Genomic DNA, 14375 nt, shown 5'->3' on the forward strand with positions numbered 1-14375 from the left:
CGTGAAGGAGCGTTTCTGATACAAACTGGTCTTTGAACCGCAGCAGGGGGGCCGTCCCTGCAGGTGCCCTTCAGTGTGGCGTTCGGTTGGCAGCCACGAGCCTCATTTTCGCGCTGTGGAAGTCTGCCTCCTAAATCCTCATGCAAAACACTGCCATCCCCGTGCTGGGTCTCAGAAAACAACGCGTGGCCTTTGCACCAGGTGTAGGCATCCCGCACGTGACACAGAGTGGCTGCCTGGCGTTGAGGGGATTTAAAATGATATATGGCCCATATCTCACGCCTTAATGCACCCGATGTTGGTGTGCTGGCCCCCTGTGTGACAGTGTGTGGTAGTCGCAGAACCATACTTCAAATAAAGACTCTCCATCACAGAAACGGAAGCAAATTAGCAAGGCTCGCCCTGACAGGCCAGTTAAATCCTGGGACTATGCCGGCAATCAAGGCTGTTGCCGCTGGGTGGTGGCCGCCAGCAAACCTGGGTCCCACACTGAGTGTCTAGCTCACGCCTCTGAATAGTCAGCGAACAATACATCCGAAATCTAGTTTTTCTAAACACCCCATTAAATGCAAGCTCAGTGTGTGAACAGTCAGTTGAACTGGACATATCACGGGCAGGAACCGAGGGGCCTGATACTATCGACCGCCTCAGTTGTGTCCATGATGAATACAGACCTGGGTTGCTGCGGCTGTTCATTCAACACGTGCTTCGTGCAACAAGGGATCGCCAGTTTACGACCATTTCCCAGGCCCCTGTTCAGACGGGGACCAGAGACCCGCGACACGTGTGACCCAGAGAGTCTCCTGCTCGGTCGGGCGCGTCCCCACGTAACTCGCCCAGGGTGACCATGCTCTGCTCGCTGTGCAGTCACTCCTCACCCGAGAGTTAAGGGCTACAGAAAGGAAAAATTCACCCGGAGAGAAAATTACTCTTGAAGACCTTTTAAATGGAAGCTCTTCTGACCCTGCCTATTATTGTCTGACTTCTGAAGTCCGACTTCTGTCGATTTGGTCTTTTCAGCTGTTCAGGAACAGCGCACGGGCCGCGCTCAGCGCTCGCCTGTCCAGTGTCCGCCGAGGGCCCCTGGCGGCGGCTTCACGCTCCCACTGCAGCTGCCGGAGAATCCCGAGGAGCCGTCCCACCCCCTCCTCCGGGGGACCCGGCGCTGGCCCCTTCTCCCGGCCTCGCCCCCCTCTCTGCTCCGCGGGTCCTCTCAGATGGGGGCGGGGCTATGTTCCTACTCACGAAATGAATACACAAGCGGTTAAACACGATTCTACTAGATTCCTTTCCCAGCATAACGCAGAGCCAGAGTGTCCTACGGACATTGCATCCACTTTATAGAGACGACCCTGAGGGACCAGGCCTGAGTGTCCACCCTGGCTCTTGTTAGCTATCTCAGAGCCAGGGTTTAAACCGGGGCAGCTCGGCCAGGTGGCCCAGCTCCCGCCCACGCGCTCCCGCCACAGGAGCTCGCCCGGTGGCTGCAGGGGCGCTGCTCCTGGAGCTGGGCCAGGGCTCTCCACGATTGCAGATCCCACTGTTGCCGCCACCTGCACACGCTTAGGGACCTCCCGACTCTGCCATCTGGCTGGGCTGTGCTCCCTGGTCTAGTGAGCTCCACAATCCTTCCTGTAAATGCACCGTGGTGAGGCGGCATGGAGGGCGACGCGGCTCCTTCCTAGTCTGAGACGACAGGGAGGTTTGCTCTCTGATGCCTGGAGTGACCGTGGAGAGAACCACCAGGCCAATGTCTGAGCTCAGTGGGAGGATGTGCTGGGACTGGTGAGGTCTGCGCTCGAATGGTGAGGCCTGCGCTCCACAGGTGAGGTCTGCCTGGGAGGCGATGCTGCCCGGCTGGGAGGTGTCTGCCTGGGGGATGCCACCCGCACACCCCACAGAAGGGCCTAGAAGGTCCTTCGTGGATGCTGTCCTGACAGCGTGGGGGCCGGGGGAGCCCCACACGAGCCCCTCACTACACTCTCCGGCCAGGGACGTTCTGTCTGTGACGTATGTGGCGGGTGGATTCCTGGCCTTGCTGCCCTATGCCCCGAGGGGGGGCGCTCGCATCTGGGGCCCCACCGCCACCCCTGCACCCCAGCACCCTTGGGAGGCTCAGGGCAGCCGCTGGTGCCATTGGGCGGGTTTTGTGAGAGGAGGGGTGAGGACGGGGGAGGACACTGGACTGGCTGGGGCGGAAGAGAAACCAATCAAAGCAACACCGGGGGCCCAGGTGGATGCGGCCCAGAGGCCCCCAGGAGCCTGCACCAGGGGCGAGACCCTCCTCCGCGAGCCCCGGGCGTCCGAGGACATGGGCTGTGTGGACAGCAGTGGCTCTGCAGCAGCAAGGCTCCCGGGCTTGAGGGACACAGAAGATTCTGGAACAGTGGGCGCTGCAGTGTTAGGTGACCCATCAGCCCAGCCACCTCTACGTCTGTCTCCGCTCCCGGCAAACCGAGGGCAGTGATTGTGCCGCCGGCCTGCGGCCTGCCCCTCTCCAGCAAGGCTGAGCACCTGGCGGAGGTGCAGCCACCTGCCTGCTGAGGGCGGAACCAGAGGGACTCACTGGGTGCGGGGGCTGGGGGGACAGCTCTGCGGGACGGGGGCACCAACTCGCCTTGATGACGTCTTCGTCCGACGACCTGCACTCCACGGCCCTCGGCAGGTCAGTCACTGTCCCGTCCTCCTCCACCGACACCACCTTCACCGGCACGGCCACCGTCTTCCCAGTGAGGATGGCCGTGTTCAGGATCTCGGCCTCCTGGAACACAGACACACCCTCGTCACAAACTCCAGCAAACGGGGTTCCGGGGACCTATGGAGCCGGGCTGCCCTGCGTGCGTCTGGGAAGGCAGCGCTGGCTCTGCCTGCCCCAGCTCCTCTCACGTTCAGGGACCCATTTCCTCAGGAGCCTCCCTCTCCTGGGGCTGGGGGTGGCAGTAAGCCGGGAGGCAGCCATCTAGAAAGCTGCCCGCAGCTGCCCCTGCCTGGTGACCGCAGAGGCGCGTATGCCCGATGGCGGAGTAGAAGGCGGTGGGCCTGGTTCCCGTGTCACTCTGTGGAGACGAGCGTCCTACCAGCTGCACAGGACGTGCGTCTGTTCCCGGCCACGAGGCCATGGGGTCTGGGCCACTTGTTACTGCAATCTAAGCTGGTTTTCCTCACGCCCAGCATTACTTCCTAACCTCAAAAATAGTCACTGAATCCCAGATGACGCCCGAGGTGAACCAGACACGCAAACGCAAGCCCGCCTTTTCCTGCTCGTGCTGCCTGGCCGGCCTGGCCGTTCTGGGGGGTGCGGCGGCCCAGCCCAAGTCGCGTGGAGGCCTCCCTGCAGCCATGCCCTTCCTCAGCGTGGCTCCCAAATGGCTGATTTCTCAAACTGCTCCTTTCATTTCCCAGCAACTCCCAGCCGCCTCATAAACAGAACAATGGCCCATCGCCCTGTCCTCTGTGGTTGCTGGGCCGAGCTCTGCTCTGCCCTGCCAGCCCCTCCCCTGCACTGCGAGGGCCTCGTTTATGCCTCCCCGACAGGGAGGCAAGGACCAGAGAAATCCTACATCTCATTAGCCGTAACGTGGCATCCCCATAAATAGCCCGAGTGCATCCTCTAGCAAGTGGGGAGTGTGGGCCCAGCTAACCCTGTGCGGCCAGCGCTTCAGGAACCCACCCTGCTCTGCTGAGCACACAGGCCGGGTCAATGGTGGCGGCGCATGTGGGGGATTAGTGCCTCCCAGCTGCTGTACCGGGGTAATGGACTCATTCTTCGACGGGGGGCGGGAGGCTCAATGTCACTAGTGACACGGTGGGAGCCTCCTGCCTCCACCAGGAGCTGCCCCCAAGCCCACAAACACAAGTGGAACTCAGGGTGCCACCACCTCTCACATGGGGTTCAAATCGCACTGCTGGTCACATGACCTTGTTGTAAACACATTTGTGAACCGGATTCCCACAAAATGCTGCCAGGGGCTGTCCCCCGACCCTGCCTGCTCTATGCACCCCTGGGCTGGCTGCCTGCACTGGGTGAGCTGGCAGGGAGGCACCCAGGTCTGCAGAGCTGGCCAGACACGGCAGGCGAGGGCGTGGTGGCAGGGTGTCTGGTAAGGCAGACGCATCTTAGAGAATTATTTTATTGTGGTGACATTGGTTTGCTACACTGACAGGATTTAGGGGTGGAGCGCCGAACCTCAGGCATATGCATCCACCACTGAGGCCCCAATAATCCTCCAATTCAGCCCCCTGGGCCCCACTGAGCACCCCCTGCCCCCACCCCAGCCTCAATGCTGGGCCTCCAGGGCTTGCTTTAGTGCTGTCTGCTCCTGTGTTTCATCTCTATTCTCCATGCCTGAGTGAGCGCACCTGGCGCTTTCCTTTCCTGACGGCGTGCTCAGCAATTCCCCTCTGCCCCCCACGCTGTGGCGCTGGCGAGACCTCGTCGTTCCTAGAGCTGAGTGGTGTTCCGCTGCAGACACGCGACTTCCTCACCCGCTCGGGGAGCCGAAATCTCATCTCTCATGTCAGTACTAACCCAGGGATACGGGTCATCATAGCAGTGGTGTACACGTGCAATGACTTAGGCGAATCAGGCAACTCAACATGTCTTCAGCAAGGGGAAGGGGGAAAGGAGGGGGGGCAGCGACTCCCCGGCCCCAGGGTGGTGGAGGTGCAGGTGCTACCAGGTGGGTGTGGGCCTCAGAGCTCCCCTCCCACGGCCCTGGGGGCCACAAAGCCTCCGGTGCGCTCCCCCGTCTGCAGCGGCGGCACCACGTCTCAGTGAGGATGAGCAACCCAGACATGGCGTCGCAGCACCGACGTCCACCTGGCTTGGGGGTGAGGGCGGTGACCTGGTGAACCCCACCTGATCAAAGCTGGGCAGTCTCAGCCCCCCAGCGAGGCCCACTTGGACGCTGACCCAGGCTTGCACATTTGCGTGCTTCCTTGAGCCGAGAGTCAACATTTGCATGTGAAATCTGATTTCACACTTGCTCACGTCTGGAGAAGGCCCCCGAGGAGTCGGAGCAAAGCACATGGACGGGAAGCTGGACTGAGGGGCTCCGATGGGTGACTGCGCCCCAGGGGGTGATCATCCCCGACAGAATCCCTCTTGGACAAAGGGGGGCTGCCTGGCCTCTGTGCCCCCAGGACCCCGACGCCCTCTCTGGGTTACCTGGACCTGGCAATGGGAATAAGGCCGCTTTGTCCGCACCACGAGGAAATCTCCCACTACGGCGAAAGCACACCCTCGTTTTGCATAAATCATTTCAAATCTCATCTAGCATCAAGCTCCAGAATTAAGAAGCTAAGTGACAGCTGTTTAATTAACTCCTTAAGCTGATTAGGCAGCATTACCGAAATCCCCTCCAGGAGAGACGCAGGCCTGCTGCTGCCCCACCGCTGTTTAAATTCCAGAGTCGCTCGGCCGACCCCCCAGAGCTCCCCACCCCGCAGGACCTGGTCAAGTATGGATCTGTATTAACAGCGCGGCCTGAGGATCAAAATAGCCGGGCTGCTGGCACCCCGCGGGGCAAGCACCGAGCCCCCCGAGTGAGCCGCTCAGCCCTCCCGCCAGCTCAGGCCCAGGCCAGCCCTGCCCCTCACCGTGGACACCACCAGACAAAGGCACATTAGCCAGTGTAAGACTTTAAGCCAATTTCACTCAAAGCTTAGTGTTTTGAACGTGGCATTTCCAAGGAAGCACGGAAAGCACCATACCCCGGGGTTCCACTTGCCGCTGCGGCTGGATGTCCCTGACGCCAGCCCCCATGAGAGGGAGGCGGGGTTTGGCCACTGAGGGCTGCCGGGCAGCAGGTGGGTGGACGCAGGCAGGGGCCTTGAGGCAGAGCAGAGGCTGTGGGAACTGTGACTGTGCTGGCCTAGATTTTTTAGAAATAGGACATTGGTTTCAGGGGGTGCATCCAGCGGGCCAGGGGAGGGTGTGCGCCCCGGTTTTATGGATTGGTGGGTGCTGAAAGGGCTGTTCCTGGCCTGTGGCTTTGCGGTGGCAGCAGCCGTGTGGATGGACTTAGTGAGACCCACATCACAGGACACTCGTGGGCCATGAATTCACTATAACACACTCAGTGCTGGGTGCACCCGTGACCTCCATGCACCTAGAACACGCCCACCACCTCCCAAAAGCAAGCCTGGGTCCTGGGGCATCTCTCCTCCCGCCTCTCACCCCTTCTTGTCCCCCAGATTTGTGGGAGCCAAGGCGGGCTCCACGTGGCCTTCTGTGGCTGCCCATGGCCCCAGGTGAGTGTGGTCCTACCTGGTCCCTGGGCCAGCGCCTCGTTCCGCCCACGGCTGAGTCACGTCCATTCGCCCACCAAGCACAGTTTGGGGGCTGTGGTTGTGCAAAGTCAATTCTTTCTCTGCTGTTCAAATCAGAGTTTGCAGACCAGGGTTCTGGACCCTGCCCAGCCACGGCGAGGTCTGGCCAGCACTGCGGGGATTTAATCCTTCAGTTGCTCACAGGATCTGAACACTGAGCAGCAGAGAGCTGCATTTCTGGTGTTTCTTGCAAGCATCAGAGACCTCAGCAAATCCGGGGCCTCCCTCAGTGGGCTTGGAGGGGTGACCTCTCTCCATTTCAGGGTCCATGTCTTCACATAACGTGTCTGGCAGCCCCAGGCTCTGAACCCCAGTCCCTTCATTTAGAAGCTTCCAGACCTGGATCAGAACCCTGCTGAGTCCAGCTGTCCAAATGGCCAGGAAACACCCAGGACACAGGGCGAGCCCGGCTTCGTTCACGAAGTTGCTCTTGAGGCTCGGGGCCCGAGGCCCAGGGCCAGCAAGTCACCGCCCCCCCCCCCCATGAGCAGAGCCTGACGGTCAGACGGACGCTCTCATGTGCACGACGGCCCCGGGGCGGGGGTTCTCGTGAGAAACTTCGCTGTCTGAGCGGCGCAGACAGTCTCCCAACGGCGACTCCGTGAAACTCGGCATGAATATTTAATTTATGTCTGTTGATATCATGAAGTATTTGCTCTTTGAAAGCGGGCCGTCCTTGCCTGCAGCCTTTAACTTAAGTGTCTGTCAGCCCTTTTCTCTGTCACTGCAGGAAAATGCATGTCGAATTGTCAAAGTGAGACTCGGAGGCTGGGAGAAGCCTGTGGGTCTGGCGGTACACGGGACTCGGGAATCAACTCAGGCGGCACGGAAGGACACGCGGAGTTAAGGAACATCAAAGCGCAGCTCAGCTCGCATCAAGCTAACCGGGTGGACGCGTGCACCGTGGTCAGCACCAGCCCACGGAGGCCGCCTGGCAGGCGGTGGGGGGGGGGCGGGGAGGGGTGTTGCTGTGACCTGCAGGCCTCGGGGGTTCAGCGGGCCTCCCCGGCGGGCGGGGAGCCAGGCCGTGATCATTTCTGCTAATGAAGACTCGTTGCGGCGAGTCCCAGCTGGGGCAGATCCAAAAGCTGCTGCAGCTCGGCCTGGACATTCGGTGCTTTCCTGACTCTCAGCAGACCACTCTTAATTATGTTCTTCCCAGGCTAATGTGAAAAGGAATTTGTGTGTCTTGAGTCCACGCTAATTAGGAAGACGGGGATGCAATTAAGATTATTCCGGAAGGCGGGGGAGTCAGTCCGGATGTGGACGGGCAGCGTCCAGGCCTGGGCAGGGCTGGGCTCTGCAGGCCGCCGCCCGTTCCTGCTGCTCGTGAGGGCTGCTCCCTCTGCTGCGTCCCGTCCCCGAGCCCTCAAGCCCTGTTTTCCAGATGTTTGTGGGGCCACACTCCAGGGTTGAGCCCGCGCAGCCTGGACGGCCGTGGCCTGGCACCTCCGGGCCCCCAGCTCAGCCCTGGGCCCGCGCCAGCTGCTCTGACACCCTCTGCCTGGGACGTCTGCATGGAGCGTCTCAGAGGGTCCCAGAGGGTGTCCTGTCGCCCCAGGCCTGCTGCTCGCCCAATGCCTGTGAGCAGCTGGAGCCGCCGCTGCAGCAGGTCTCGGGCGACATCACAGCTATTTTCATCACGGCCCTCCGCGTCGGTCAGTGCCCCCTGCCATGGGCCTCCAACCCTGCCGCTCCCTGGCCTCCATGGTCCCTGTGCTGTGGGGTCGGGGTAACGAAGGAGCCTGGAGGCCCCGGCCTGCCCCTGCCACAGTGCTGGCCACTCTCAGAAACCATCTCTCTGCCCCGGGACCCTGGTGCCTGCTGGGCCTTGTCAGGACGTCAGGTCTAGCGGAGCCACTGCCTGGGAGCAGCCTAGAGCCTCCTCAGGAAGGGTGCGGGCACAGGGCCTCCGCACGGCATGCCCCGCTCTGGCCCAGCAAGGGGGACCCGCCTTCCACTTGGACAGGTCACTTCAAGGGGTCTCGTTCTCTCTGTGTTTGCGTTCCGTGCTGGAGGTGAGGGGCCCAGGAGCCGCCTTGTTTCCACACTCACTGGCTGGAGCCAGGGGGGCCGGCGGCGCCATGAAGCTGACGTGAGACACGCGCCAAGCTGGCCAGAGCGGGGGACGGTGTCCGGGAGGGAGCCCCATCAACCCGGCTCCAGCGCCATCTTCTGACTTAACGTAGCCAGACGGGCGGCGAGGGCTCACCTGCCGCGGCCAGGCCCCCTGACCCTGCAGGGAGGCAGGAAGGGTGCCCAGGCCCGCCTCAGAACAGTCCTGCCAGCACCTCGGGCCTGGGGCGCAAGGGTCGGGGGGTTCCGGCTCGGTGGTTCCCAAACATGGCTGCTCGTGAGTCACCTGGGGAGATTCATCAGTGGGGCTGCTGGACCCCGAATCTGGATGCTGGGATTTAACGGCGACCTACAGTGTGGGCCAAGGGGTAGGACCTTCCAGGCCACCTCGCCCCCCACCCCCAACCCGTGCAGTGGGCTGGGCCTGGTGCCGGCAGAGGCAGCATCACCCTCGCCCTGTGTTGCCCACCCCAGCTCCCCAAGGAGCCCCTCGACCCAGCTCGAGGCCCTCGCCCCAGCCCCCCAGCCCCATGACGCTGTCTCCTTTGCACTTCTGTAGCAACGCCGGTGGGAAACTCGGCTCATTTTCGGGGTTTTTTTTGTTGGTCTCAAAATGTATCAAATGATTGTAGAAGTATTAATACTGTTAAGGGAGCTGAAATCTCCTTGGCCGCCCTCAGCGGGGGGGTGGGCGGGGGACGTGGCAGGGCTTTGGGGGAGAGGCGCTTTCTTTCCCTGGGTTATTCCTCTTTCCCAACCCCAACCCCCCCGAAGGGTGATTTATCTTTTTAAAATTATGTCCTGCTCCAGTGGCTTTGAAAGCTCCTCCATCCTACCTCATTACGGGATGTATTTCGGCCGGGCCAGGATTGATTCCATGAAATATGCTTCCTAGCACGTTGGAGAAGCCGGAGCCGGCGGGTGATGAATGCCGGCGCGGCCGGGCGGCCGGGCGAGCGGCGTGTGGCTCGGCCTTTGTGCAGACGGGGGCTCTGTAATTCCAAGGGTCAGTCCTTTCAAATAAAAGCAGGAGAGTGAATCTTCTGAAAATCACAACCGGGCCAACTTCTGGAAGGATGTTCTAAGCACAAGAGGGAAAATCCCACGGCGTGGAAAAGCCTGCAGTGACTCCCAGACCGACGCTTGCCCGTGGCGTGGAAGTGCCCACGCTTCTCCGACGGGGCCTGAAATGGGGGACCATCCTGCTAACCCCGCGGCAGAACATGGCGGGGGGCTTGGTCACCGGGTAATTCACAAGGTGACTGAGGGGAAACAACACTCGCTGGCTCGCGGAAGCCATGCGGGAAGGACTCTGAGAAATGCAAGAATGGGGACTAAGGTGAGAGCAGGACCGCGGACGCCTGTTGGCAAAGCCAGGGCGGCCGGACACGTGGACCCACGGGGCTACTATGAAAAGACAGGATGGATCCCGCAGGAAGAGTCTCAGAAACGATACGCAAGCTACGGGACCCCACCCCTTCTCGTGGAAGGGGCTGTCGTGACCACTGAACAGCGCGTCTTTGCAGTCTGGCTCCAGGAGAATTTATGTTAATGTCCGTTCTGTGAGCCGAAGACAATAAATCCAGGCTTGGCTTTGCTTCCAAAGCTTGTTCCTTGAAAAATCTACATTTCTCCAAAATCTGATTTATTGTAAAGACCTATAGCCTTGTTCTCACCTGACTCGAACACGAAACCAATACTTCTCTCCCGCTTCTTTCCCCAAATGAAGTACATTTCATGAAATTTCCCATTGTATCTCAACCACTTTGACATACGATAGGCCCAGGGAATCACAAGTCCATAAAGAATGCCAATAGTAACGGCTTCCTATGCTAATTGGACAGGTTTTTAACAACTGATAGAAATATAAGCACTCTAATTGTCAGGGACATCAGGGTTTTTATTCACAAGGCCAGTCCATGTGGCTGGAATCCATTATCTTAAAAGTATTTTGATAAGGATAAATCTAAGCAGAGAGCTATGCATCTCGCCTGCAATTGCTAAACTCCATTAAACGTGCTTAATAATTAGCTGGCCGAAGACGCTCGTTAGATGTACATTAAATGTATATTTAAGCCATATTTGAGACACTTCATTACAAGTGACATGGCGAGTTTTCTACTGCATCACTTTAATAAAATTTTAGTCAAATTAAATCTGAAATTTATGGTCAGTCTTCCTTTGAGAATAGAACATTGCATTGATTTCCCTTATTTTATTCTCCGCAAGAGACCGGTCCCGACCGTGTTATGCCCTGCCTGTTACTTAGGCGTAATTTACACCCTGTGCTTTCTGCCATCTTAATGGATAATCCGGTGAGTTTTAGTAAATTTCTACAATCGTGCGGTGACCACTGCAGTCCAGTCCTAGAACTTGCGTCACCCAGAAGCTTCCCGGTGGCATCCAGTGCATCTTGCTCGATACCCTCGTCTAGTCACTGTAGTTGTTCATCTTCTGGAGATTTCACATCTATGGAATCGTGTGACGTGTCTCCTGTGACGTCTTTCATTTAGCACAGTGAGGAGGTTGATCTATGCTGGCGTGCGTGCCAGAGGCTCATGCTTTGTTGTTACTTTTTTATTGCCTGAGTAATATTTCATTATCAGGATGTAGCAAAGTCTGTTTATATGTTCCCCAGTTGATACATGTTTGGGGCCTGCCATTTTGAGAGGTCCCAATGGTGCTGACTGGAACATTCACGTAGAAGTCTGTGTGTGTGGACATCTCATTTTTTTTGATGGGGAATTTGCTGGGTCATATGGATCTTTATGTGACTTTTAAAACCTCCCAGCTGTTCACAAGTCTTTATTCACCAGCAATGTCGGGGTTGCCTGTTTCTCTACATTCTTGTCAACACTTGATACTGTCAATTTTTAAAATTGTAGCCATTTTTAGTGAGTGTGTAGCTCTATCTCATTGTGATTGAATTGCATCTACCTAATCATTAATGTGGCTGAGTACATTTTATATGCTTGTCATTTGCTTGTCAGTCTTTAAGAAATGTTTATACTACTTAGACAGGCTGGCTGGTCTTCATGTTGAGATGTCAGTGCTTTTATTTATACATCATACAAGTCCTTTATAATAGATCTGTTCTGTCTGAATCTGTATCTTGCCTTGTTTTTTGAAGAGAAAAAGGTTTAACTTTGATGAAGTCAGATTTGTATTTTTTTTTTTTTTATGGTTCATGATTTTTGTATCCTATCCAAAAAATATCTGAACAATCTCAATCCACAAAAACTTTCTCTTATATTCTTTTCAGGAACTTCTATTGTTTGAACTCTTACATTTCTGTGTGTGCACCATTTAGAAGTAAGTTTTTGTATATGGCTTAAGGCGGGAGTATCCTGGGTTGGGGAGCAAATGAATCCACCCGGATGTTTTAGTATCAATGGTTGAAAATACTTTCTCCATTGAACTACCTGCCATTTTGTCAAAACCAAATGGCCGCCCACACACATTATTTGTGGTCTTTTTATTCTATACTATTGATCTTTATGCATAGCTGTTTGTTACTAGTGAGTTGTATTTATTACTGACCTTTATCCTAGGTCTTGAAATTGGGTAGTGTGAGTTCTCAAACTTTTTAAACATGGTTTTGATTATATTAGGTCTTCTTCTTTTTTAAAGATTTATTTATTCATGCATACAAGAACCGGGGTACAGGCCAGAGGCGCGGGAGGGTGAGAGGATTCATCAGAGACAGAGCGGGGAGCAGAACAGGCAGACCGACAAAATACACTGCTGAGGGGAGCAGCGGGCGAGGCAGGAGAGGTCTGCTGCGCCACGTGGGAATCTCCCTGGCTGGCCAGGAATCGAATCCATGCTGCAGAGGCTGCGGGTAGCTTCACAGTGCTGCGCTCAACCGCCTGCACCACCAGGGGAGGCCCCATTTTAGGTCTTTTTCCATTTCCATGACAAACCACAGAATCAGTTTGTCAATTTCTACAGAATCACTTGCTGAAATTTCCATGAGGAATCTGTCAAATCTGTAGGTAGTATGGATATAATCATAATCTCAACCGCTTTGGGTCTTCTGGTTCATGAGATGGTATACTTCTCTGCTTAGATTTTCTTTATTTCTCTGAGAAATGCTTTGTGGTTTTCAGGGCATGCGTCTTAAATAGCTTAAATTTATTCTGAAGGAGCTTAGCATCCAATGTGAGCGAATACTTACAAGTTATCTTTTGGGATTGTTTATTGCTGCTATGCAGACCTACAACTGACTTATATATATATATATAATTGCCTATGCTACGCTCTTGCTAACTTTACTTGTTAGTTTCAGTCGCCTTTCAGTAGAAAGTTTAAGATTTTCTATTACATGATACAAGTGCTGATAAATACAGGTTTCTTTCCAATAGTTATGACTTTGGTTTATTTTTCTTCTCTTAGCGATAGCACTGGCTGGGACCTCTTTGTTTACAACACTGTAAATGACTCCGAGATACAGGATCACACCTTCTCAGATGCGCGACACCACACCACACCCACCGCCAAGCCCCCGCAGCCCTCCACCAGGCCCACGGAGATTTCCTTGTGATCGTTAAGAGAAACAGGAGGTGCAAAGATGTTTGCTTTATTTCCCCATCCTAGGTAAACACAGTACTTCACCATGAATTAGGACATTCGCTGGGGATGCCCTTTGTTATGAATTGAATGTGTGTCCCTCCCACACCCCCAAGTTCCTATGCTGAACGCCAGTCCCTGTGGGATGGTGTAGGAGACAATGCTTTGGGGGTGGGAGGCTACGAGGGTGGAGCCCCCTGGGGTGGAGCGAGTGTCCCGAGAGGCAGGAACCCAGAGGCGTCCACACTGTTTCCGCCACAGGAACCAGGAGGCCCTCACCAGACGCCCTGCACCCCACCCCCGCTGCCTCCAGAACGGCTAGAGGCAACCCCTGTGACTGCAGCCCCCCGAGTCTGCAGCTTTGTGGCGGCCACCTGCAGGCTTGGGCTCTTCGAGTAGGCTCAGAGGTTCCTTGCTGCGCCTTTACTTGTTTTCCCATCAGAAGACGGCACTGCATTTGTCATGGGCCCTTTCCTGTGTTTATTAAGAGGATCCTCTGGATTTTATTTTTTAAATCATAGATTTTCAGATATTAAAAAAACCCAACCAACCCTGTGCTCCCGAAAGCGGCTCACTGGGCCATGATGGTTGAGGCCTCTCACACGGCGCTGACGTTCTGTAAAGCAGCTGAGTAGTGCTGTCCCCGGGGCCATTTCTGAAGAGATCGTGCAGGCCTGGCACGCTTCATCCCTACAGGCTCCGAGACGTGCGTGCAATTGGCTGCTCACACTCAAGCGCACGACCTGTCAGGTGTGTTGTACACATCTGCCCGAGGGAGCCAGGAGAGGGGGCGGGGCCCTTCCCGAGCCCCGGGACACAGCTGGGCCCTGCTGGCCCCAGCGTCCGGCTTCCGCCCTGGAGGCGTGAGGGAGCCACCGGCCCGCGGTCATCTGCTCTGGCCGCCCGGAGCTGGACACACGTCGTCTGGAACAACCGCGGTCTTAGTGCCTGGCCTGGGTGCGGGTGTCCTGACCACACTCTCTCGGGATCTCAGCAAAACTGGTCTCCTCTTGGTGGGGTAGTGGGGGTGATGCCTGCCCCAGGCCACGGAGCTGGGCACCCCTTTCTGCCACGAGAGACAAAGGCTGAGACGGCCTTGCCGCCGAACACTTGGAAAATACACATAAGCGTGAAAAAGAGACTGGGAATAAGCAGGGATCGCGCGCCAGACGGAGCCGCTGCTGGAACGGCCTGCGTCTCCCTGGGGCTTCTGCCATTACGTTTGTATATTTGTTTGTTTTGTGCATAAAGCAGCTATCCGCCTAACTTTTATGTCACCATAGAAACCTCTCAAATTGCCATTCGATTGCTATTATAAGGATTTTTATTCTAGTCCTTAGTTTCAATAACTTGGTTTGAATCTTTCCCTGGGGTGGCAATAATTAGGACACTCAAGTTGC

The 14375-nt window shown here is 56.4% G+C and overlaps 1 protein-coding gene across 1 annotated transcript in view; it reads right to left on the bottom strand.

Annotated features, from left to right (window-relative positions):
• TMEM132D (transmembrane protein 132D) overlaps positions 1-14375 on the bottom strand; it is a 202006-nt gene that overhangs the window by 19219 nt on the left and 168412 nt on the right. Inside the window, exon 5 of the mRNA XM_037511328.2 lies at positions 2618-2761. Coding sequence (XP_037367225.1) covers positions 2618-2761 — 144 coding nt within the window. The remainder of the gene's footprint in view (positions 1-2617; positions 2762-14375) is intronic.

The sequence above is a fragment of the Talpa occidentalis genome, unplaced genomic scaffold (assembly GCF_014898055.3).
Source record: "Talpa occidentalis isolate TD23 unplaced genomic scaffold, MPIMG_talOcc4v2.1 talOcc4.14, whole genome shotgun sequence".
Taxonomy (NCBI): domain Eukaryota; kingdom Metazoa; phylum Chordata; class Mammalia; order Eulipotyphla; family Talpidae; genus Talpa; species Talpa occidentalis.